Below are 27147 nucleotides of genomic sequence, written 5' to 3' on the forward strand. Positions count from 1 at the left end.
AGTCTCTAGGCAGTTTACAGCAATAAAACAAACCAAGAAATTTAACAATTAAAACATATTTTAAAAATCAAATTAAAATACCCATAAAAACCAAAATGTGCGTAGAAATTTTTCAGATAAATAGTCCTAGCTTTGGACAGAATTAACAAAGCATTATGTTGAGAAATTAGGACTCTTCTGTATATGATAGGTTGCTGAGTAACTTTTACTTTTCCTTTTTTTAAAATAGTGATTGGTTCTGCGCGTGCGCGACCTACTCAGCTTCCTGAACAGTCTTCTTCTACACAACAGAATGGTAGTGTTTCAGATATATCTCCAGTTCAAGCTGCAAAAAAGGAATTTGGACTCCCTTGTATGTAAATCATGTATCAAAGATTCATTCACTTTAGGCATTACATGTACACTCTCTTGGACAATTATATAATCCATAAGTAGTGAATGGTCTGTACCAATGTTGTGTCTATTTTGAGAAATCACAGTGTGATTGTACTTCCATAGTCCTGTTGGTATCAGAATATTCATACAGTTTTGGTAGTTTTAAAATAATGGACTGAGATTGATAATTGACCAGACCTTTTATTAGGTCAAACCAAGAGAAACACATGTATAAGTCAGTGTGGTAAAGGTCACTGTCTGTTCTGTATTGTCACTTTTCATTGTCCATATCCCTTAAAAATGCTTTGTAGGACTTTAGTCAGATTGTAATAATTGAGCCCTGTGCTGAACTGCTAAAATTAAGGCAGATATACATTTTACTGACAGTAGGCAGAATGCAGACTAAGTTAGTCAAGGCTGAGCCCTGTTGAAATAAATGGGACATGACTGATGTTAGTCCCATATATTTCAGTGGGGCTCAGGTGTGACTAACCAAATTGTGTAAATAAAATTCACATTATGCCTTGCAAGCATTAAAATATTACTTCTCCCCCCACTTTAAGCACGTAGAAAATCGAATTGTGTGAAAGAAGTTGAAAAACTGCAAGAAAAACGTGAGAAACGAAGATTACAACAGCAGGAACTTAGAGAGAAGCGAGCTCAGGTTTGTTTTGTTTAGAATTTTATTTCTGTTCATAAACATGTTTCTCTTCTGTCAATTAATTCCAATCTTAACATTTCCTGACATTCTAAAAATTCAGTCTTGGTGATAGCTATTGCTTGCTAAGATGCTATGGATAAAAACCATTACTGTGCTTCTGCGGCAATGTTGTCATTTTGAGAACTTGAAACTTTAGAAGTGTTATTTAAATCACTGAAAGCATTTGAGTGTAGCTGGGTAGAATGTGAGTGCATTGCTACAATCTTAACTTTTAAAATAAAGTTACTAATCTTTTAAGAAAATCTTTTTAAACTTAATAAATTCTGTCACAAAGTAGAAGCTTAATCCTGTTGGCTGGCTTAAATGCTATGTTCTAATCAAAAGTGAGACTTGCTGTCTCCTACTGATATAAGAAGTGGTATTGGTACGCAAGCCACTTTGTTGTGCTGATGGTCATAAGCTGCTATAGCATGTAAGGATTTTTCTTTTTCTAGTTGTCAGGAATTCGCCAGGGATGAAAGTTCTTTGCTTGAAAATAACTCAGTATATAGGAATGGTTCTGACTATCCAATAGCCTATGGTATTTTTGTGGGGGTGAGAGTGGATTGTGAACAAACAAGGAAGAAGCTGTGAGTCTCCCCAGTTTCTCTCTCCTCTAATATCCAGCTTAAATGGGAAACATTTCCTACAGTTGTAGGGATTGCTCAAACCACAGTTTGAAACTGGATAAACAAACGAGGATGCTTTATTTAGCAGAAGTCTGTAAAGGGAGGAGAGAGTACATGGATTTGCTGGCCTTTGCTGATACCTGAGTCAACAAATGAATTGCTGGATTGGCTGTGGCTTAGTTTGAAGTCTTTATGTGCTCTGATGTGGATAGCACCTTCTGTGTGAGTGGCTTCTCCATCAGCTTCTTGTCTGTGGTAGCTGTGCACATGGAAGTGCCTCACCAAGTTAATCAGTGAAGTCAGATGCCAACTTTGCTTCCTTGGAAGTTCTAAAACTTTGCAACCTCTGTTAGACTTGACATCCAATATGATTCCTTTAAGGTTTATTTCAGCACTTTAAATCTAAAATAACATCCTTATCATACCCGCCACCACCATAGGAACAGATTCTGTTGAGGTCTGAACTGGGCATAAGTTGCTTAGCCTGATCTGTCTCAGATGCGTTGCGAGGCTAAAATGATATTCTTGCAAAAGTATGAAATAGTGAGCTGCCATATACTGAGTCAGTCCATTGGTCTATCTAGCTCAGTATTGTCTTCACAGACTGGCAGCGGCTTCTCCAAGGTTGCAGGCAGGAATCTCTCTCATCCCTATGTTGGAGAAGCCAGAGAGGGAACTTGAAACCTCCTGCTCTTCCCAGAGCGGCTCCATCCCCTGAGGGGAATATCTTACAGTGCTCACACTTCTAGTTTCCCATTCATATGCAACCAGGGCAGACCCTGCTTAGCTAAGGGGACAAGTCATGCTTGCTACCACAAGACCAGCTCTCCCTACCCCAGACCAGCTCTCCTCAAGTGTAACAAATAATATAGCTCTGGCTCTCAGATGCACTTTCTTTAAATGTGTGTAAATGACCTCTTTGGATTGTGATGTTTCCATGATCTCATGTCATAGGGAAAACTGAAGATTTTGCAAAGTATGTCCTTAGTACTTTGGGTTTCTCTGATTGTGTTTAAAGTCCATGTATATGTATTGAGAACACCTGCATGTTGTAATATTGGCAGCCTCTTTTTTCCTCTTAGGATGTTGAAGCTACAAATCCAAATTATGAAATTATGTGCATGATCAGAGATTTTAGGGGAAGTCTGGACTATAGACCACTAACAACTGCAGATCCTGTAAGTGTTAACACTATATAGTAATGTAAGAACTTGGGGAATTTTATTTTAAATTATAGGTGCCAATGTGGTATGTTAAAATAGTAAACATTCGGTGATGCTCATGGAAAGGCTTGTGTAGGTGCAGCATTTGCAAGACAATCAGTTTTAGTGGCATATGTGCTGACAAAGAACTCAATCCTAAGTGAGGAAGCTAAAACTCATACATGGGCTACACATTTGGTATTCCTTTTACTCTTGGACAGTTGTCCTGCAGTCTGTGAAAAACATAATTGGAACTCATTATTTGCCAACACAGATAAGTACACTGTTGTAACCCTATAGGTATATTGGCACGATCATGTCTGTAACTCTGTATAATAACCTTTCACTCCACTTGAGTGAGTTCATATTTATTCTTTGCGTGTAAACCAAGAGCTGGTTCAGCTGTTACTTTGGGCTGCTTTTATCTCTCATGAGTATAATCAACTTTTGTGAGCTGGGAACATGCGGATCTCAGTCATGGCAACCTCTGATCTCGGAGGCTTCTGAATATGCTTTCGAGACTAGAGGTAGCTGAGATAGTAAGTTCCTAGCTCTCTCTAGAAACTTGCTCCTGTTAGTGACACGTGGCCCAAAGTAACATCTTTGAAACTCAGTGTTATCAGGTTTGCACTTATCTCTTAATATCAGATGAATAACCTGATATGTGAACTTCTGTCATCACTTGTTGGCTAAGATGTTTAAAATGGGCAAGGGGTTTAGCCCTAGACCACTTGAAGATGTAAACATTGTCTCAGTGATTTGGGGCATGAACTTGAATCCCTGTTAATATGTTGCCACTTGGAGCTTGTTGCATTCTGGAGGGCTAAACCACTAGTGTTTATGGTGGTGAACCAAAAATTCTATGCAAGCCCATTCTTTAAGTATACATTTTGTAGCACTGTTGTCTACAACTTCAGAATAATTGCTGGCATGACCTTCCAGAAAAAGTTTTAAATGGCAAATTTGGTTTACAGTTCCACATTTCATTAACGGTGGTTCTTCTTCTTTTTTAAAAAAGATTGATGAGCACAGGATATGTGTTTGTGTTCGAAAACGACCGCTCAATAAAAAAGGTATGATTTTTAAATATATTTGTAGGCTTTTATTTTCAGTATTTGGGAGGTGGGTGGTAATTTTCTTTTACACTGTGGAAGTCTTTGAGGCCATGCTCGGAGATGCACTTCATTTTAGTGTGGGTATGTAAGTGTTATACAGCCATGTTAAGAGTCTGCCTTCAGCCCAGTCAATTTACAATATAAGTAGTTCAGATTGATGAAGTGGTAATAGAAAGTAGCCACTATCAATATATTGCTGAAAAATGGAAAAGATTAAGTAATTTTTTTCAAACTTCACAGAATTGGCACCTAAATGACATTGTTTTCTGGACACGCTTGGCAGCATCATAACACCACGGCCAGTTTGCACTTGCAACTAATTTCTGACTTACTGTGAATCCAGTGTGAGTGTACGTTCTGGAATTGTAAAATACACAAGATCTTAAAATATTGGTTCTGTGGAAATGTACTTGCTTGTTAATAAGGATTTAAATTTTACAATTGATGAAGGACAATGGCTGAAATCTGAGCTCAGGCTTGAACAGCTCTCCTTACTCTCTCATTCTACCAAAATGAGGAAGAGCATATCTTGCATTAGATCAGAGGCAGGATATAGGATATGCCATTCTCTAAGGGAGCAGAGCACAGAATAATGGCATTAGGAAATGGAAGCTGTTGTATTATTGTATATAGTGTGGGATGGTAAAAGGGTTTCCCTGGAAAGAACATTATTTATTTATTTATTATTTATTTATTTAACACATTTTTATACCACCCAAAACCTATTTTCTCTGGGCAATTTACAAGACAATAAAAACAACCAATAAAAAGATTAACACATTTCAACAATTAAAATTTAAAATGTTAAAACTATTAAAACACAATTAAAACCATATCTAATTAAAAGCCTGGGTGAATAAATGCATCTTGACTGCCTTTATAAAAGTTTTAAGAGATGAGGAGGCTCTTATTTCAGCAGGAAGTGTGTTCCAAAGCCTTGGGGTAGCAACGGAGAAGGCCCGTCCCCGAGTAGCCACCAGACGAGCCGGTAGCAACTGCAGACAGACCTCTCCAGATGATCTCAGTGAGCGGTGTGGTTCATAGCAAAGAAGACGTTCTCTTAAATACCCAAGGCCCAAGCTGTTTAGGGCTTTATAGGTTATAACCAAAACCTTGTACTTCACCCGGAAACTTAGCAGCAGCCAGTGTAGATTTTTTAAGATAGGAGTGATATGGTCTCTCTGAGAATACCCAGAGACCAACTTGGCTGCTGCATTCTGGACAAACTGCAGTTTCCGGACCACGTACAAAGGCAGCCCCACATAGAGCACATTGCAGTAGTCAAGTCTGGAAGTGACCAGCAGACGTACTATTGTTCTGAAGTCATTCATTTCAAGAAATGGGCTCAGCTGGGGTATCAGCCGAAGCTGATAAAAGGCACCTCTGGCTACTGCCTCAACCTGGGACACCAGAGAGAATTTTGTGTCCAGAAGCACCCCCAGACTGCGTACCTGTTCCTTCTGGGGAAGTGTGACCCCATCCAGAACAGGCAGATCAAACTCATCTACCGTCTTGCAGGAAGACTGCATTGTTAAGTGGTGTGTTGCCAAAATCAGCCACTGACCCAGTTGCTATTTCCAACTGCCATTTATCTCAGTTTTTGGACCCGAGTTAAAAGAATAGATCACATCCAGTTTCCTTGTTGGTTTCTTGCTGAATGCAAGTGTGTGTCTGTATATAAGGTATCCTTTGTTTAATTGGTTGTGCTGCTGAATTGGACCTAGAAACCTTTTTATCTGGCCACATCTAGAAGTGCTATCTCCTCTGCAATTGTTCTGGACATATAAATACCTCATTGTTGTATAACAGGTTATATCTTTATTAAAATTGCTGGTCTACGACTGAAATAAAGTTTTACTTACTAAAATATGTGTACCTGCTTTTCCAAAACTGAAGGCAACTTGCATAAAACTAACAGTAACAGCCATTAAAAATAAAAAGGTAATCATTAGTTAAAAAAGAGCAAAAACTACACAGCAAACCAACAGTTTTTCAAAACACACTTCCTCTGAAATGCCAAGAAGAAAGCAATCCTAGACTGTTTGAATTTTCTGTATTCAACTCTTGTATCAAAAATAGATTAAATATTAGTAGTACTATTTTCTCAGAATGCTACTTATTTGTATACTCCTTATTCAAACTCCAAATGCTGAGCTCTGTGACAACAGCTCTTCTATTTGTTAAAACACCTGATCTAGAGGCATCTGATGTTCCTGTGTTGCTGGGCTAAATGAGGTATTAGTGTGACAGAGATACATGTTGGAGTGTAATGGAATTTTGGAGGTGAAGATTATTCCACAATTATGTAATGGTTACATAATGTCCTATTTGAATGCCTTGTGAAGAGCAAGGGAGTTGCAAAGCTATCAGATGATGTGTTGAGCATTACCACACTAATTGCTTTGTAGAGGAAATTTAACTGTAACTTAAGTTCTAGACATACTTGGTCGTCTTCCTGGAATCTCTTGCTTAGGTGAAGCTCCTTGAGCAGTATTTTGTAATTTCTTCATATTATGGGTTGCAGTTAACCTGGGAAGTAATACACTGAAATACAGTATATATTGATGCAATACAGTGCACATTTTGTTGGATTAAAAGATGACACAGAAATGCTACAGAACTTAAAATGAGAAATAGGTGCAGTTGGATCTTTTATTCTATAGCCTTTTGCTACCATTTATCTCTTGCTGTTTTCCTATATCTGACACTTTTAGAGAATTCTGCAGTGTGTGACCATGAAGTAGGTAAAACGTCACTATAAAAGCTTAACATTTTTTCTCAAAGGCTGGTTCTTTATATTCAGCATGCAAATCTGTTAGACATTCAATTATTTCCATTTCATGTCATTTTAAAAGCAAAGGAGATTATATAACCAGCACATCTCTAAAGCTAGTTGGAAAAAAAAATCATTGAACAGCAAGATTCTTGTTGAAATATGACTCTATCCTCATTTAACATTTCTCAAGTTTGGATCTTCCATCTTTGTGGTTGATTCCCAAAGGATTTAGCTTCCTCAGTCTTACTGTGTTTGATTATTGGGGGAGCATTTGCAAGACAGCATTTTATGTTGTCTTGCAAACATTAAACCTGTTTTAATACTTCATTTTATCAGTCTTTCCTTCTTGAACTTAAGAACTTAAGTCACTCAGTGGTGATAAGATCTGGAGTTCTAAATTTATTCTGAGTGATAACACAGTGAGAATGCGTTTTGGAGACTAGATTTTGAGGATTTCCCTCCTGTTTTGTATTTGGAATACCTTAATTGTGCTTTATACAAGTTTGATCTCTTCCTAGGATATGATCGCAGTCTGTTCTTGCTACTTTAAGAGGAAATTATATAAAATGTCTCCCTTTAGTTTTATTAATGGTTCCCTTCCCTGATGAGTTGTCAGCATACTATTTTGTGACAGGTTCAGATTTCGCATGAAGTCAAAATTAAACTTTGGCTTTGCATGCAGTCTTGGCCTCAGGAATACACACTCCCCACTCCCGTCTCCCCTTCTCATGTAAGCCTCGGAAGTATTTCATTTCCAATTGTGATTAAAAACAAATCAGATTGTTCATGACATCCAGACCAACTGATCCTGGCTTATTCTAACCAGGGCTCTTGAAATAAACCATGATCTGAACTTCTGGACCTTAGGTTCAGATTGTGATGTATTTCAAGAACTCTGGTTAGAATAAGCCAGGATCAGTTGGTTTGGATTTTATAAGCAATCCTGGCTGCTTTCAAACTACAGATGGAAGTAAATACTTCTGAGGCTTGTGTGTGAAGGTGAGTTGGGAGTAGACACCCCCAGAAGGACTAAGAGACAGAATGCAAAGCCAAGGTTTAATCTTGACTCTGTGTGATGACTGAATTTGGCCCTAGAAAACTAAAAAGGAGGGGCAGATATGGATATGTGTATTATAAGAGGAAACTTTGGATTTCTTTTTAAAGATTAAAAGCAGAATTGTATGCATATTTTCTCAGGAGAAAGCCCCACTCAGTTCAATAAGGCTTAATTCCAAGTAAGTCTGTATTGGATTGGAACCTAAGTGTCTTATGGTTCTTGAGGCAGACAAATATTTCCTTCTTTCAGGATTCTTCTGTGTTTCACTCACAAATACAGGACAGAAGTCCATTGTATTTTCAAGCAGCACAGTTACAAAATTCAGTACATATCCCTTGAAGTTAAACGTTGGTTGCTTCCTCCTAACCGGGCACTTAAAGATGTAAGGTCAGAACTGGAATACTTATTTTAATGTGCAGCTCTTTGTATGGGACTGAAACGTTAATGTGTTCAGTTTTATGCCTAGAGGGATTCCCCGCTGCCCACAGAAATAGGACACATGAATGTATTTGACTGTATATACAAAGCACCTTTGTTTGCATGTCTTTTGGAACATTGGGCTTTGTGACTGTTGTTGCTGATTTAGGCATTTCATACGATTAACAATAGCTATTATTAATTAATGCACAAACTTTTGAAATCAAGTTGGATATTTCTTGTTTTAAGGCAGTGCTCTTTCTATAGTGTTCTTTCAAAATACACGTTAGAAATAATGAAGATGATTCTGGTCTACATTGAGCATTCTGAATTAAAAATCATATAAAAGAGTTAAAAAATATATAAGGTTACAGCTTACCAAATGGCAAATTAAAATATAAATGAATTTGGCTTGGTAATCTACTTGAATATACATCAGCAACTCTAATACTGTTGAGGAGGAGCTCTAATTGGGCCTTTCAAAGTAAAATGCAGAGACTAATAGGGTAAACGAAGTAGGGTAAATGAAGATCTTAAAACTTATAAAGATCATGACATAAAAATAGATAGTGGAGGCATATTTGGTGATAATTATAGTTCTTACAAAATAACTAGGTATAGTTTTATTTATATAATAAAAATTGTTTAGAAACAGAAGCTGACATTCAGATTAATATAGTGTGTGTCAAGTAATGTTGTATATGCACTCCAGGGGAGAGACTGTTCTTGCCAAGCCTCCCTCCCTCCGCAGGCTTTCGTGCCACCTGAAAATGTCTCTCGAGGGTCTCACAGCCTTCAGTGACATATTTTTTGGAAGGTGCAGCAGGAAGAGGGGAATCGGTGAAAATCGCCTCTCCCCCATTGCACGCATGAAACATTTGGTCCGTGCAGTGTTAGTCTAGATGTTAGACAGTGTCATCAGCTAGATACACTGGTAGGGTTTTTAAATTACACCAGTGTACTATACCAGTGGAAGAGGTTACTGTTTTTCATCTTATATCCTGCCCTTTTACAACATTGTATGCCTGATGCCATGAAGTGTAGGAATAATATTAGGTGCTCTATAACAAAGCCTGTTTCCCTCCAATATAAATTATTTGAATAAATTTCAATATTTTGGACATATGAACAATAGATTGACATTATGTTCATATAGAAGTATATTATAATGTTGAGGTTATTGCTGCTTTGAATACTTAGGTAGAGAGGCAGGATAGAAACTAATAGCAATACATCTTGAATTTTTTAAAAAACTTTTTAGAAACTGTAATGAAAGACCTTGATGTGATAACAATCCCTAGCAAAGATGTTGTGATGGTACATGAACCCAAACAAAAAGTGGATTTAACAAGGTACTTAGAGAACCAAACTTTCCGCTTTGACTATGCCTTCGATGACAGCGCTCCTAATGAAATGGTCTACAGGTATGCGTTCCTTGTTTCCATTTTGCAGTATCATAATCTGTGTTTCTGAGTCTGTGCCTTGTTACTGTGTGTGAGTGTCTGCTTTCTATTTGACTTCAACACCCCTCCCATTTTTGTATTCAGAGCCTCCAAAAATAATTAGAATAAGTGTGTCTGTGTGTGACTGTTCTTTGGGTCTCTTTACTGGTCTTCCCATTTCTGTGGTATTAGCTTCTTTGTTGTGGAGGTGGAAGTAGGGGTGTGCATGGGGTCGCTTTAAGGCATAGGGAGGGTGCCCTTACCTCCCTCGCCACACTTCCCGCTCTGGTGTGGCTTCAAAACTGCTGGCGCAGCGTGGCTGTATACCCTCTCGCCACCCTGGTCAACTTAAGAACCGGAAGTGGTGTTTATGCGTCACGCATGTGCACCTGCCACTTGCGGTTTTATGCTGATCAGGGCGGTGAGAGGTTTTTGAAGTATCTCTTACTTATTTAATACATTTTTAGTCTGCCTTTAAACGAATAATTGTGGCTATTTGTTGTAAACCGGCCAGAGACTTCGTTTTGGGCGGTATACAAATGTGTTAAATAAATAAAAATGTAATGACTGTAACAGTAATGACTGTTCTTGTGTTCAAAGGTTTACTGCAAGACCATTAGTGGAAACCATATTTGAAAGAGGAATGGCTACATGCTTTGCATATGGCCAGACAGGCAGTGGGAAAACCCATGTAAGTATTTCTGTCAAGCTATGCATTTTGCTTTTAGTGTGCTTTTATTGTAGTCTAATCAGTTATGAAAGGGTTCTGTATATAAGCAGTGGGTGGCATTCATACTTTGGTGCAGCAGTGTGTTATCATTGGAAATTTTCTGTGAGAGGAAGGTGCTTCTCACAGCATACTGCTGCACCAAACGTTTGTATGACACCTAGCATGTACATATATTAACTTTTAAAGATGGTTTAAACTTCATTAGTGCTAGAAAATGTATACATAATTTTCTTTTAAAATATAATTTGAGCATTTTAAAAAATGTTTGTGTACCCATAAAATTACTTATGATTGGTAGACCTTAAGGGAGAAAATATTTTTCTATGTGCCCATTTATTTTGATGAGTCAAAATGAGCATGTGAAATTTGACAGTTTGCATCTTTGTGCTGTTCATTTTATTTTATTATTTTTGACTTTAGACTATGGGGGGTGACTTTTCAGGAAAGAACCAAGACTGTTCGAAAGGAATTTATGCACTAGCTGGTAAGTACACCAGAGCTTCAAGAGATTCAAGTACAATGATCTGTGCCCTGTGCACATAATGGCACATTTTATGGTATGTGGTGTAGATTACATTTGAATAGGAGAAGCTGAGAAGTAATGCTGCTTTGAATACTGCTTAGTGAACCCATGGTTAAATTGGAAGCTGAACCTGCGCTTCCCAGGTCAAAGGCCAATACTCTTTACTTTCTCAATTACACTAGCTTTCACTGAGTATTTCTCTTTATACTTAACATCTTTACTTCAAAGTAAATGCTAAGTCTTAAGTGTCAAAGCCTGGCCTGACTTACAAGATAATGTGCATGAGGTGTGTTGACCATTTGAAAACACTATAAAAATACTAAATGATATTTAAAACATGAAAGGGTAGAACAAAAACTGCCCGTAAGTGGACCATTTGTGCGTGTAAATATATTTTCTGCTGTTCAGTTCCTGTATTTTTGCTCTATTCACAGCCAGAGATGTCTTTTTAATGCTGAAGAAACCAAACTATAAGAAATTAGAACTCCAAGTTTATGCAACGTTTTTTGAAATTTATAGTGGAAAGGTATGTGGGGGTTTTGTGTGTTGCTAATAGATAGCTTTTTAGCAGAGCTCATTCATTTGGGAATTTGAGTTATCGCTATTTCTAGCTCTTTTCTGTTATGTTTGGCTGATTTTTTTTTGTCAGACAGAAGATTATGGTAATGTTCCAAAGATCCTAGCTAACATAGGCATCTCTTCTCCCTCTCTCCCCTCCTCCATAAGGTTTTCGACTTATTGAACAGGAAGACCAAGTTAAGAGTGTTAGAAGATGGTAAACAGCAAGTCCAGGTGGTGGGATTACAGGAGCGAGAGGTTAAATGTGTTGAAGATGTACTAAAGCTTATTGAGATAGGCAACAGTTGCAGGTATTTTTTTCAATTTTTTTGTCTTTTTCAGTGTCAGTTATAATAAATGAGAATAGTTCCAAATCTTTTGATTATTTCAAAATATAAGCTTTCTTAAAATATGAACTTCAGTGAAATGTGGGAGTTGCCTAAACTTTGGAGGAAAGAAAACCATTTTTCTGTAATGCCTACTGAGAGAAATAGAATGATTGACAGTTTTCTTCATATTAGGAACAGTGTTCATTTGTGTAATCGGCTTACTGTTAACAAATTGCTAATTCCTTGAAATATTGCCATATTCTAAGTTGAAAAGTCAGCCTACAATATTTAACATTAAAATTTAAGCTTAAAAATAGAAGCAAGAACCATTTAAAAACTTATAGATAAACATAATCTTAATAGAATTTAACCAGATGTGATTTACTCAGTGGGATAAGAGGAAAATGCAGATGTTGTGTTGCATTCTATATTATAGTTAAGGAAAGAAAGTAATTGGCCTATGTGTACAACAAATGATAGAACTATCACAGAAGGAAAGGTTTAACTATCTTCAACAGTGATGAACAGTGTTGAAGATAGGGGTGTGCACGAACCATTTGATCCCAGGCCGGGTCGACTGAACTGGGTCAGAGGCGATCTGGCCCGCGATGGAAGTAAACCAAGCCCTAAGTGTGAGGGACTGGTTCAGGATTGAGGGGTTATACTTGTAAAGGATCTGGTGAGGATTCCCCATTACAAGCAAAGGGGTGAGAGAATTCTTGAAAAGTCTTCTAAAGGGTGGATGGGGGGGGGAGGTGGCGAGAGGGCAGCCTTAAAAGTAGATTAAGATTCTTATTGGCCTGGCCTGGCAGCCACCACCATCATCCCTCAAAGCTCTCCAGCACATCCTAAGCATGCTGTGCTCCCTCCAGCAACCCATCTGCACAGTTGGGGTGCAGTTCCGGCCTCTGTGGATGTGCAGAGGCTGGAACTGTGGTGCCGCAGCATGGGCAGATTGCTGGAGGGAGCACCACATGCTTGGACTGTGCTATGGGGGCTTTGAGGGGCAGTAATGGTGGCTGCCGGGCCAGTAAGAACCTTAATCTACTTTTCAGGGTGCCCTCTTGCTGCCCCCCAGCTGTCCTTTAGAAGACTTTTCAAGGATCTCCCCACCCCTTTAATTGTAATGGTGAAACCTCGCTGGATTCCCCTTTATAAGCATAACCCCTCGAACCACTGAACCAGTTCGGTTGAACAGGACGGGCTGGTCGGTTCAACTGAACCAGTTCACGGACCAGTGGTTTGGTTCAAATTTGGTCCGATTTCAAACCAAACTGCAAATTTTGGTTTGCGCACAGCCCTAGTTGAAGACACTGGGCAACATCCAGACTATGTTAATCATGATTAAGTCCTGTTGAAAATGAAATTTAAGTTAGTTATGATTAACTTGTCTCATTGATTCTAGTGGTGCTTATTCATGGCTAACTAGTCTGGATATTGCTCAGTAACCTTGGTGGTAATGTGTGGCTCAGTAGCATTTCATCCTGTTTCTCCTCCCCGCTTTTATTAAAGAACATCTGGTCAGACATCTGCAAATGCACACTCATCTCGGAGCCATGCAGTGTTTCAGATCATCCTCAGGAGAAAAGGGAAACTGCATGGTAAATTTTCATTGATTGACTTGGCTGGAAATGAAAGAGGAGCTGACACTTCCAGTGCAGATAGGCAAACACGACTGGAAGGTGCTGAAATTAACAAGAGCCTTTTAGCACTCAAGGTAAATGAAATGCCTTTTATTGCATTTGAGCTAATGAAACCTCTCTGGGTTTCACATGTAAACACCTTTGAAGGTGATATTTGTTTAAGTACAAATGTTCAAACTCTTTAAATGCCTATGCATAAGCTAATATATAATGCATTATTACAATAAGGAAAGGTAAACATGTATGGTATATTGTGTTGTATTTGTATCCTGCCTTTCCTCCAAGGAGCTCAGAGCAGCATTTTTGTTTCTTGACTACCCCAAGAGTTAGGTTAGGCTGCAGGAGAATGATTTGCCCAAGGCCACTCACCTAGTTTTCTTCATAACTAAGTTTGGACTTAAACCCTGGTCTTCCAAGTCCAAGCTGCTGAACTAGACTGATGCCTTAACTTTCTTGCATAGGCTTGGGTACAGAAGGGCCATTTGAAGGTCACAGTGAAGGTCACAGTGAAGAGGGAGATTGAGCCCTTCCAGCAGGTAGATGTAGATTGAAACTAGATCTGGACATGGTTAAGCAGGAATTGCCCAGTGACAATAGGAACCAGAACAGTTAAGGTGGTCGCAAACAGGCTAGGATCTGAAAGCAAGGGAGCTGTTAAATGATCAGTGGTCCTGGGGACCACTGGGTGGGTCCCCACTGAGGACATTTATACTAGGGTCAGCTTCTTAAAGGGGAAAGTGTTTGCACTCTCAGTCTCTGTTTGATTTTAGCCTGGGCCTGTTTCTTCCTTTCCCCCTGTTGGTTCTGATAAAGGACTTTTATACTCTCTTCAGCTGTTACAAACATACATGTAATTGTGCTTACAATAGCATGTGGAAGCCATTATGAAAACTCTTCCATAGAGATCTTGAGGCTTGAGATGCTGCGTGCTGAAAAACCCAGCTTAGAGAATGATTCCTGCCAGTTAAAAAAAACCCTTCCTGCAATCTTTGGATCTGGAAACAGAAAGAAATTCTGAAAAGAATTGGATAAATAAAGAATATGATCAATAAATAAAAGGAATCATCAAGGGAAATGCAAATAGAGGATGGAATTAATGGTTTTTCTTCCACTGAAAAATGACAAAATGAAGGCATCGTGTGAAGGACTTTATGCTGAGTAGGAGAGCTTAGAGGAGTTTACCATGGTTAAGTTGCAAAACTCCAGTCGAAAAGTTGTGCACGTAAACATGTTGAAGCCTTATTTTGCCAAAGAGTCTGTATTAACAATTTTGGAAGTACTTCTTGAAATGAATTTGGACTGTCCAGATGTATCAATAACCGGGGATGAGAATGTCAATGTGAAAGAATTGGACAGGGTTTATACAACTAAGAACTGGGAAGTAGCAAAGACCAAGAAACAAGGGAAAGCATTTTTGGGACTCAAAAAGCTCCAACAACTAACAAGTACAAATTTGTGGATGATTTTTTTTAATGGCCACTATAGAGCTGGTCTTGTGGTAGCAAGCATGACTTGTCCCCATAGCTAAGCAGGGTCTGCCCTGGTTGCATACGAATGGGAGACTTGATGTGTGAACACTGCAAGATATTCCTTCAGGGGATGAAGCTGCTCTGGGAAGAGCAGGAGGTTTCAAGTTCCCTCCCTGGCTTCTCCAAGATAGGGCTGAGAGAGATTCCTGCCTGCAACCTTGGAGACGCCGCTGCCAGTCTGTGAAGACAATATTGAGCTAGATAGACCAATGGTCTGACTCAGTATAAGGCAGCTTCCTATGTTCCTATGTACATGCTGTTGACAGCTTGTGACTTCCCATTTCCTTCTCCCCAAGGAAAACTCCCATTGGCCTATATTTGGAAGCTAGGTAGGTGGGAAAGATCAGAATGGATGTAGGGCAGCTTTAATTTCTTTCCCTTCCTGGCACTGCCTCAGGCATCTCCCCACTTCCCTTCGTAATGGAATGTGAAGAAGCAGCAGCCAGGCAACACAAACAGATATTATTCTGCTATGAGTTTTTCCCTGGGCTGTGTTATGCATATGCATTTCGTAAGATGATGATTGTTTAGGTAACTAAACAGAATTGCCCATGGGGAAACTGAGAATGAGCTTTGTTTCTATTTCAGCATACTGTATATATCATGGTTGTTTACAACATATGCAGATCAACATTAGCTATGCGATATATAATAATATGGTGGCTTTCAGACATGCCTGCTTATTGTGACTAACGAAAGAATGGATTGTGAGCAGTGCATGGCTATTATAAAAATAAATCGGCAGCTTATATAACCATGCTTGCAATCAACATAAAATTTAGACTTCAGATGCCTAGATGAGGCTTACCAACTTAATGATGCTGCTTTTGATAATTTCAAGTCTATTTTTTATCCTTTGTGTTGCCCTCTTGTTAGTTTCAAGGGCTGACATTCGGACTAATGTTGTACGCACCAAAAAAGTCCTGTGCATGTAACAGGGAATGGGCTATTTTTGCCAATCTTTCCTCCCCTCTGCAGCTGCCTGTGCCTCCTGGTAATATGCCCCTGAGGATTCTGAGCTTGGTGATTGCAGAGGGAAGGGCAGATTAGAAAAAATATCCTCTCCCCTGTTGCGCACATGGAGGAGTTTTTGATACATGCAGCATTAGTTTTGATGTCAGTCGAGGGCATTTGTATTTCCCTGACAGCTTTTAATAATTTGCCTTTACTTTATATTCAGATCCAGGATATTTATTGAGTTCAGCTCCAAAGGGTTAGTTTCACACACTTCTTCCTCAGAAAAAGGCCATAATATACACAGAATTCTAGTTTGCATAACCTGCTATCATAAACCCTACGATAAATATCCACAGTGCACATATTTTGTATTTGGAGAGAGACGCATTGTCAGTTCAGTGTATGGATGTTATTAATTTGATACCTAGTGTGAATTCGTAGTTAACCAGTGAACCGTTGTACTGTTGCTATGCTTTGTTTGTCATCTTCTAAATGCAGTTAATTATATAGTGGATTAAGAATGAGCAAGCAGCTACAGATGTTGTAAATTACTATTGTTGGGAATAAGTGGGATGTTTCTAGCTCAACTGCCTAATAGTCATTCTGCATTTTTCAACTCATACCAAAATTGAAAGATTGAAGTTGAATTAATCTCAAGTCTTTTAGCCCATTTTTCAAAGCATTAAATTCTTATGAAACACAGCATTTCCCCACTTGAAATAGACTAAGATGTCCAGATGAACCCCATTATCCATGGGGATTCTATTCCCACAGATTATCATGGGTAACAAAACCGTGAATAATGGAGCATTGGGTCAGTGGAGATAGGGTGGGTGGGGTGGGAAACCATGGTAAAAATTTGGGAGCGGGGGATGGAAGTGAAGTGCCCTGCCATGCTCCATGGGCCTCCAGCAATTCTCCCCAGAAGTCAAAATTCTTTCATTATTCTGTGATTTTTCATGGAAAGAAAAGGTTTTTTTAAAACTAAATGAGCCACAAAATGGCTCCCTGTTACAAAATGGCAGCTGGACATGACCACCAAGGTCATTTCCAGCCGTCTCCAAACCACAAATGTACAAAAATTAACCATCTGATTTCTGAGTATGCCGAGGTCAGGTATCGGTTACCTAATCATGGATATGCGAAACTGCGGTTATCGGATCCATGGATAACAAGGGTTGCCTGTATTTACCATAGCTATAATATTTAACTCTCAGTCTGTGTCATGGAGAAAATTCCTACCCTGTGTGTGTAAATGTAACATAAACATGCAAACCACTGCACTCCCCATCAATGCTCTTGTTAAATTCTAATCTGCACTTGGTAAACAATTTCCAACAGTATAGCCTCATACCTCTTAACAATATTTCCAGATTTGCAAGTTTGGGGCGGTGTACAAATATAATATAATATAAATATAATATTAATGTAATGTAATGTAATATAATTTATTACATTCTATACCACCCAAAACTTGTGTGTCTGGGCCTTTTAAAAAGTTGCCAGAGATGAGGAGGCTCTTATCTCAACAGGAAGCACATTCCAAAGTCCAGGGCTGCAATCAACCCTTCAGATTCATTATCCATGAGATCACGTGCGTTCGAGAAAAAAGGAGGGGGAAGAATGAAGGCATTCTCAAACACAAAACTACAGTTTAAAAGCTGTATTGAAGGCTAAATGATTACATTGAAGCAATTTAGCAGACAAGCAAAATCAATCACATGCCTTATTATAATGTATAGGTTCAACAGCAATTAAAATAATTTCTTTCACCCAACAGAAGAGCATTAAAAGCATTCCTCCCTCTCACTAGAAATGAGCTAACAGCTGACAGCATATTTTCTCTCACTGACTAGGAATGAAAACACCTTTCTATCTCACTCAGAGTCTGCTAGCAAGCTTTGTCTCTTAGCAACGAGGTCTTATCTCCCTGCACTCACCAAAAAAACACGTCATCCACAGCGCAGGCAGAGGGAGAAAGCCACGCACAATCCATGGGCCGAACAGCCAGGCTCGAGAGGGGAGGGGGAAGCTAAGAGCTCATCACTGATGTGATGATTGTGTGCCAAGAGCAGAGAGAGAGAGAGAGAGGAGGAGGGATGGGAACAGAGGGGGAAGAGAAACGACAGTCAGCCATTACAAGGATGCAGCTAGAAAGCAGAGGGGGAAGAATGATTCCACAGGTAGAGAGAGGACAGGATCAGAAAGGTACGTTAGTGCTGGAAGATCTAAACTGAAGACAATCTCTAGTAGATAAGCAATTTACCGGTCTGCGCCGTCTGTAGCTTGGTCAGGAGGCCTTGAGGAAAAACACCAGGAGGGCTGGAAACTGTCCAGGCAGCTTAGGTGGAAGGCCCAGGAATGGCTACAGAACACAACCTGTGTTCACCCATTAATCCAAGGGGCAGGGGATGTCTCTCCCTTGTCAGGGCTGACATCCAGCTCCCTGGGTCTCAGTAGCTTCCCTTGGCAGCTTCTCCTTTCCTCTGCATGTTCCCATTTCTTCTCTGGGAGGGGTATGCATGTCCCATTTTATAACCTCTCCTCAAACCTCCTGTCATATCTCAAATCAAAAACAGCCAAATCAAATCTTCTGAAGTTGCCATCCTAATGTAAACAATTTCCCGGTCTCCCATCATTGGCATAGTGGGTCCCAGGCCTAACCTGTTTACAAGTCCAGATGGCAACAATCCTGTTTGTGCCTATCTTGACCAGTCTGTGGTCAGTTCCCAAAGTTTCGTTGGCGCCTTCAGTTCCAAGAAATGTTATTTAGAGATAGCATGCAAAGAAATTGTTATTAGAAAATAGCATATAAGAAATGTTATCCGGAGATATCTTATAAAAGCAGTTCAGCAGTTCCTGTGCAAAAGTATGTACTCCAAATGCATACATGTACAGATATCTAAAATGTGGTTTTCTAAGACCTTCTAAATATGATTAACATAGCAAGTTTCAAGCTAGCTCTCATAATTGGCATCCACATAGCACAGTGCCTAAACAACTCCAAGGCAGGACAGGGTAAATTTCCCTTCTCCTTAGGCCTTGACCACAGAATAAACAATTCCGTTCAATTACTTTGGCTCAGCAGAACCAAAGTTCACACTTCAATTTTTTGCAAACCAGTCACCCCAGACACAGGCCTGAATTTTACCTTTGGGGCCTGCAGAGCTACTAGGTGCTCACCACACAAGCAGCACCCACAACATCTCAGCTTCATTAAGCAACTGGTAATAGTGCCTCTTTGGTATGTTCCTGAAAAAGGTCTCAATTACCATTAATCAACGGCGTCCATCTCAGTTTGCATTCTGTGGCACAGAATCTTGCCACCCTAGCTGTAATTGCTGTATACCAGTCTGTCAGAAGGAAAGAAGTACAATACTCTTCTGATCAACCTCACATGTTTTTTAAAAATGGTTCAATCCAGGCAATGAGAATATCTCTCTAATATAAACAATATAAAAGCACATGTGAGATGGTCTCGATATTGCCCGAACTTCACGGAAATAGCCGGTTCCTGAGCGGTATTCTCTTAAATCTGCCATCCAAAATGGCAGAGGGCAGGGCATTAAACCGTGCCAATTAAATTTGTAAGGTAAGTCACTGGCAGAAGGTAGTATGAGAAGCCACCTGGAATGCTACTAAGGGTAAAACACTAAAACAATGCTACACTGGGCTTTCATGTCCCAGTGAAAGTAGATATTGTGGAGAGAGGCCATATCTGCCCAATTTATCATGCTGCTCTTACGCCAATTAGAATGGAATTCAACTTTCAATACTAGGGAGGCCAGGCCATGATGGCAAAAAAATTTGAGTCAGATTTATTTATTTATTTATTTATTTATTTATTACATTTTATATCCCGCTCTTGCTCCAAGGAGCCCAGAGTGGTGTACTACATACTTAAGTTTTCTCCTCACAACAACTCTGTGAAGTAGGTTAGGCTGAGAGAGAAGTGACTGGCCCAGAGACACCCAGCAAGTATCATGGCTGAATGGGGATTTGAACTCTGATCTCCCCGGTCCTAGTTGGGGGCACTAACCACTACACCATGCTGGCTGTGAAGTCACCCTAGGCCTTGACTCTGGTTAAACCTACCTCTAGGCCTAGGATGGCATTTGAAATACATCTAGGCACCCGGAATATGGCATGAAGGAATCTAGACTAAACAACTTCCATGGGTTTGAAGTTGCAGGTGGAACTGATCTGGACCCTGCATAACATTTGTGCCAGTGTTTTGGCCTGGTATTTTGGTATGTTCCTGTTTCTCTGGGTAGGATACAGCACAACAAAAGGGAGGGTGGTGGAGCTTGGTTCCAGTTAGAGAGAGCAAGATGATGTAGGGTGTGGGATGTGTGACCCTGAACAGTGTGCTTAACCTTACATGCCAGGCAGGATTCACTGCGTGAGTGTGCAGTGCATCCTGGGGATTCAACCTCCCCTCGCTTCCCACAGTGTGGCAGCAGCCGCAGCTGCCCCACAAGCAGCCAAAAAAAAAAAAGAGGTTAAGGGAGCGTTCACTCCCTTAACCTAATTTAAAGGGTGACTAATAGGTGAGTTTTCTGCTGGAATTGACCTGATCCTGGCGGTTCACACATGTGTGCAAAACCGGGCTGGGCTCCCTCAGTCCGGTTTTGCACGTGTGCATGAATATCCTCAGTTACTTCTGTAATCAGATAAGGGTTGAATAATCAAATACTTAAGTGCCAGATATATTTGCTCGGTAAAGAGAGATGCAGAATGCTCCAGAAATTCATCTTGTATACATATTCCCCCCCTCCATTCAGCAGTTTCATAGAAATACCCCTGTCTAAGATTTGATTAGATTAATCATAGACTGTTTGTGTTGGACTCAAACTAAACCAAACATGACCGTTTACTTTTATAAATGCACTTGAAAGCTTTTGGTGCTGTCTAATGCAAGTTATTAGGAAGCCCATTATACAGCTCCTAGCACTGTTCCTAGTGGCAAATGGGTTTGGGTAATTTTGAAAAGAAGCCTGTATACCTGATAACAGGTATCAAGTGATAGGATTGTTTGAACAATTTCAGTATTGCCTTCATTAGAACTGAACAAAATTCAAATTTATATTTTAACTTCAGATAGGTTTACATGCATATTGAAGCACTCTTATAAGAACAGTTCTCCTGGATCAGGCCCAAGGCCTATCTTGTCCAGCAACCTGTTTCACACAGTGGCCAACCAGATGCCTTTGGAAAGCCCACAAGCAGGAGCTGAGGGCATGCCCTCTCTACTGCTGTTGCTCCCTGTAACTGGTATTTAGAAGCATCTTGCTGGAGGTGGCCTATAACCCTTATACTAGTAGCCATTGACAGTGGTATTCTTTGGATTGGATCTCCAGGCCAAGGTCTGGTCCTCTGTGTGTGTGTGTGTGGGGGGGGGAGAGCTCCAAATGTTCCCTGCTGGGGCCACCCTGATGTCCCAGTGGCAGTGGTGTCGGCCGGCCATGTGCTCACCCGACAGCAAAACACGCCAGTGGGGGCCTCCAAATGTCCCCCTTGGGGCCACCTACCGTAGTTGTCCCTGTGGTGGCAGCAGCGGGCAGCCATATGCTCGCCCGGCAGCAAGACCTGCCAGCAGAGACCTCTAAATCTCCCGTGTTGGTGGTGGTGGCGGCCCCTGACTATGTGCACAGGCGGCCATGTGCTCACCCTGCAAGACCCACTGCAGGGTCTCCTGGCTGCCTATATGGGCAGGCTGAATGGCTTCTGGTGGCCCCACAGGTGTGGGAGAAGCAAGTGAGCACATTAGTGCTCGCTCACACAAGGGCTGCAGTGAGAGGGAGTGGAGGTTGCTGCGAGGTGAGAGAGCAAGCAGCAGTGAGGCTCCACCACCACCACAGCAGCCACAAATGGAGGTGAGGTGAGTTGAGGCTGCTCCACAGAAGCAAGGCTCCGTCCAGAGCAGCAGTCTGGGAGGAAAACAAGGTGTACTTTCCGTCTCCCCTAACAGGCCTCCTTCTCTGCTGCTGCTGTTGCTACTGTTGCAGCTTACCCAATGTCTCCCCTTCTTAACAGCCTTCCTCCCATGGCAGATGTGGAGATAGTGCGGGTGGAGCCGGCTGCCAGATCCGTCTTGCCACCCTCCCCAACGGTCCCTGTGGGGGGGTGGGATGAGGGCCTGCATGTTGTGTCTGAGGAAGCCCTGGAGGAGGTCCCTGTGCTTCCTCTCCTGGGACTTCCCAGGCCAGCTCTGAAAGCGGTGGTGGTGTGCCTCGGAAGGATCCAGCAGAAGTACCACCACCAAAGTGACCATGTGCCACAGGAGAGTCCAGCAGTGCAGTGTGGGGTCACTTTGAGCTTTGCCCTGCTGATCCTATCCATGCTGCCTGCACCCACTGCAGGGCACTTGTTAGCAGGGGCAAGGACCCTAAGCACTTCACTACGTTGGATTTGCTGTTGCATCTGCGGCGAGGAGAAAAACAAAAACAAACCATAACAGAATGATCTAATAGGCAATTAATTAGAAATAAGATTTAATCATATAACAAACTAGACATGATATAAGATATGCCCTAAACCAGTATATATGCAGTAAGCGTATGACTGAAATATGCTATACACAAACCAGCCAGGTAAACATCTACAAACAGCACATATGAATGAGTGAATACAATACACATAAACAAATGGTAAGTAGTAAACTCGCATTAAGAGCCCAGAATCTAGTGGAAGCAAAAAAAACCAACAACCAGAAGTTGGCATCAATATATGACTCTAAATTAGCTCATGTTCCCAATAGCAGCTCTTGTTGTTCTCCCGGTCTAAATACATGCATCCAGTATGTTCATAAACCATAAGAGCAGAAAGACGAAAGCAGAACAGACTACTGTGTCTGATGATTGAGAGCTCCCAATCATCAGCTATTGGGAACGTGAGCTAATTTGATGTAGGGTGTTGGTTGCATCTGCGGCGGCATCAGTCTCTACTGGCAGCAGTGCTAGGCCAAGTCCCTCTAGCAGCAAGAAGTCTGTGACTGAGTGGTGGGTGCAGCCTCTGAGGAAGTGGTCTGATCGCCTGAAACCATATTTCATAACCTGGACTATTGGGGAGATGATGGCTCTGGATGATCAGCTGTTTCAGATGGTGGGGAATGTCGGCCTCCGCCGTCTGATCCTGCTGCTTGTCCCAGCGTACAAAATTCCCTCATGCACCACCTTCAGTAGGAGGGTGGTACCCTCCATGTACCATGCATGCAGGGAGGCTATGTTGGCCCGGTTGTGTGTAGCCTGGCCCAGCACCAGTGTGCACTTCACTTTGGATCTCTGGACGAGCCACAGCGGGCTGCACATGGCCTTCATGTCCGACAGCCCACTGGTGGGGGCATGAGGATAAGGGAACATTCGGCTCTGCTGGTGCTGTATCCATCTCTTCCCATGCAGGCAAGCCTTGTTGGACGGTGTTGCATATGGAGGCGATGGACACAGACCACAGGTCGGATGAGTTGTTGGCAGTCATGGACCAACAGGTGGGGACTTGGCTAGCCAGGGAGCCTACCCTCCACTGAGACTTTATGGTAATTGACAACACAGCCAGCATTATGGAGGTGGCCAAGCAGTTTCAATTTGTGTACATTGCTTGCATTGTACACACTTTGAATCTGGTTGTGCATGACTTGCTTGTACTTAGAGAGACAAAGTCCAAGCGCCAGCAGAAGGTAGTAGATCCCACCATAGGCCCTGCTACTTTTGTGGCTGCTCTTGTGGACCAGTGCTGCAAGATTGCTGGTCATTTCCACTGGAGCAAAAAGGCAGAGCTCCTGCTCAAGGCAAGACAGATTGAGCTGGGCCTGCCTGAAAACCTGATCCCTCAGGATGTTCCTACCTGGTGGAACTCCACCTTTCTCCTGCTCCAGTGCCCGTGGGAGCAAGAGGGAACCATCCACTCCCCGCTAACTCCTGCCCGGCCGCTGGCCCTGATTGACGCGAGAAATCCAGCTTGTGCACCGAATAAAGAGCGGGGGGGGGGGGATCCAGGGAGTAGGCCCCTGTCGCTGCCCCCCACTGCAACCAGCAGCAACAACTCTCCCTCTTCCTGGCACTGTACCACCCCTACCAGCCATCTCTGTTGTGAGCTGCTCCAAGCAGTAGTGTACTGGAGGGGCGGGGTAGAAATATTTTAAATAAAATAAATAAAATAAAACTCTAACTAAAAATACCTTCTAGAAAAAATGAGGAGCGTGGGGCCAAAGTGGGTGAGTGTCTCATGGCAAGGGACATTCAGTTGGGAGAAAGGCCAAGAACAGGGGCTGGGCCGACTTCAGCTGAGTGTGCCCCACAAAGCCACTGCCAATGGGTTGCAGTGGGCACGCACTGTAGGGATAAAAGTCTTGGAGCCTTTTGTTTTGAGGGATTGGGAGGGTAGAAAATGGGCACAGGGGGCTGGTAGCTAGTATTTGGGGAGACAGCTAGTGTATTAAAGTTTTTCAAAACTTTAAAAAACTCTTGGTGGGGGGTGGGGCTAGAAACAATAGGCGGGGGGACCCAGAAACCCTACTATGGAAGGAAGCTTTCTCTTTCCTAATCACCTAACTACAAATGGGGATTCCTCCCACAGAACCCCTGTTTAAACTTCTTTAAAACTAAATGCAACCTTTTAAAAAACGAAACCCTTAAAAAAAACCAACAGGTCAAACCTCCTTCCCAGTTCAAGCAGAAAAAAACAATTAAAAATACACACAGTTCAAAAGCAAACTCTGTGTGTGTGTGTGTGTGTGTGTGTGTGTGTGTGTGTGTGTGTGTAAGTAAATGGGGTACTCATTCAGTCTAGTTCTTTGCCCATGCTGCATCCAGTTGTCCCCTTTGGTCTGGTCTGGTCTAGTGGTGGTCTCTCTTCTCTTCAGTCGTCGTCTTCTCCTTCATGCGGCGGGGAGGGGACAGGGCAGCCATGCAAGGGCAAAAGCCAGGGTATTTAAAAATAATGGTGGGGTGAGGCTGGCCTGGCCTGGTGGCCAGTGACCACAGGGGCCCTCTCTCTCCACAAAACAGGCAGGCAGTGATTTCCCTCTTAGCAGCAGGAAAGGGGGTGGGGGAAAAAAGGAGAATCTCTTCTCTTTTCCTCAGTCTTCAAGGGGGAGCAAAAACAGCATCAGAATCCAAGGAAGGCAAGCCAAGCAACAGTTCCTCTCTGGCGCTCTCTCTTCTCCCACGAGGCAGAATGGTGGCTTTAGCTCTCCTTAAGTACATTTGAAAATCCTTCCATCTGCCCCCCGCCACTTGTCCCTTCCCCCTAGCCAATGCTGGTACAGTTACCCCTGACAACACAAGATTTGAATGGAAACAAGCCAACCAAGGGGGATTTGCCAGCCAATCATTACACACTTGTAAGTGACCAATCTGAAGCTTGAGGGTGGGCAGGGGTGGGATTCTCAAAATTTTTTGCATGCAGACAAAATGGAGAGTAATAGAGATAGCAACAAAATGTAGTTCCGAATCTCTGAATTTATTTGGGTCTGAATCTGGGTGATTTGATTTTGGCATGAATCTAGCCAATGGACCACAGGGGCGATTTGTTCTGTCTCCAAATTGCCTGAATCAGCTAGAATCGGGTACAGATGGATTTGTACCCGAATCGATTTGCACATCCCTACTTGACACACGTGATTGTCCCATTTACTCTTTATATTGTTCAAATGTGTTGTGCAAATGCTACCCAAGAGTAAACCCATTATTTCCAATGGCTTTACTCTTATGCCACATTTCCACAGCTTGTGTGCTTGTAGTGTTACTGGACTGATTCATCCTAGCTCTTTATGTCAGCCAACAATTTGAGGGACCATGGGTAACAATTTTGTGTGTGAATGCACACACACTCTCTAGCCTGAAGATTTTTCGAGCTTTCACTTTAAGCTGAACTGTACAGCTAGCCTGAAGACACTTTTTACAGAGCAGTTAACAGTTCCTGCAAAAAACAAATGATGTCAAGCACTATCTTTTTCAGTTTCTGGGTCTAGTGCTGCAGGACAAGTCATGGGGAACAGTATCCCTTCAAAGTATCTGCCCATTGTTCTGTGCTTCTACCAGGGTTTAGTGATAATATTCTGTCCAGACTTAAAATGCAAGTTCTTGCAATACATAACCAGAGTGATATGATAGCCTTGAGGCTTCAAGTCAGAATTGTATTTTCTTAATTCGGTGTATGAAAACTGACTTGTAACATTCTAACATTTTGCTTAGAGGAGGGCAATGTGTCAACCCATGTTTGGTTTTCCTGCTTGTTGGTTGCAGTTGTATTAAAACATTTTTGCATGTGTCCTCAGGAGAAAAAAGAATAAACATGCTTACTCTTGCAGGAGTGCATCAGAGCCTTAGGCCGAAATAAACCTCATACCCCATTCAGAGCGAGTAAACTTACTCAGGTCTTAAGAGATTCATTCATAGGAGAAAACTCTCGCACCTGTATGGTAAGTCAAAAGTATGTTGCAGTGCTTTGTTCTGCTGTAAACACAAACTGTTTGGGATCTTCACTATGCAGGAATAGATTAACTTAAATACACCATACAACGGGGCAAACTGCTGTATTTTCAGGTGATACTATATTGTTTAGACAGTGGTCTGGGGCCAGAAGCCTGTTTTGTCTGTAACTAGGGATGTGCACAGAACTGGTTTCATGCACTCCTGGGGGGGTGGGGGGTGGAGGGTGGTCCTTTAAGGCACAATAAGGGTATCTTTACCTCCCCTGCCATGTATCCCCTGCCGGCGCTGCTGTCAAAATTGCTGGCGCAGGGTGGCTGTATACCCTCTTGCTGCCCCGGTCATCAGCGTAATGTTGGAAGTGGTCGGTGCACGTCATGCATGCACGCCGGCCGCTTCTGGTATTACACTGACGGGTGGCAAGAGGGTATACAGCTACCTTGTGCCAGTGATTTTGACAGCAGCACTGGTGGGGGAAACGCACCAGGGGAGGTAAGGACACCCTCCCCCCGCCTTAAAGCAACCTCCTCCCCGCCTCTGAACCGGCTCAAACACCAGTCTTCTGAACCAGTTTGGCCGTCTGTGAATAGACCGCCAAACCAGTTCGTGCACATCCCTACCTCAAACCAGACCTCTTCATGGGTTTCCCCCTGATTGTTTCTTTGGTTATCTGTCAGCTGCACAGCTTGAGTTTAAAAATAGAGTAAGGGATATGTGATCCCAATGTGATCTATC

At 41.8% G+C, this 27147-nt stretch overlaps 1 protein-coding gene across 10 annotated transcripts in view; it reads left to right on the top strand.

Annotated features, from left to right (window-relative positions):
• KIF2A (kinesin family member 2A) overlaps window positions 1-27147 on the top strand; it is a 93090-nt gene that overhangs the window by 42900 nt on the left and 23043 nt on the right. For 8 of the 10 annotated variants that reach the window (XM_053300777.1, XM_053300776.1, XM_053300785.1 and 5 more), the window contains exons 5-15: window positions 230-352; window positions 939-1039; window positions 2787-2882; window positions 3925-3979; window positions 9533-9695; window positions 10314-10404; window positions 10864-10927; window positions 11401-11492; window positions 11693-11835; window positions 13366-13570; window positions 26292-26402. In XM_053300777.1, the coding sequence (XP_053156752.1) occupies window positions 230-352; window positions 939-1039; window positions 2787-2882; window positions 3925-3979; window positions 9533-9695; window positions 10314-10404; window positions 10864-10927; window positions 11401-11492; window positions 11693-11835; window positions 13366-13570; window positions 26292-26402 (1244 nt within the window). The remainder of the gene's footprint in view (window positions 1-229; window positions 353-938; window positions 1040-2786; window positions 2883-3924; window positions 3980-9532; window positions 9696-10313; window positions 10405-10863; window positions 10928-11400; window positions 11493-11692; window positions 11836-13365; window positions 13571-26291; window positions 26403-27147) is intronic. The other 2 variants (XM_053300779.1, XM_053300786.1) reach the window with 1 other exon arrangement.

Source organism: Hemicordylus capensis, chromosome 2 (genome assembly GCF_027244095.1).
Source record: "Hemicordylus capensis ecotype Gifberg chromosome 2, rHemCap1.1.pri, whole genome shotgun sequence".
In the NCBI taxonomy this organism is placed as follows: Eukaryota; Metazoa; Chordata; class Lepidosauria; order Squamata; family Cordylidae; genus Hemicordylus; species Hemicordylus capensis.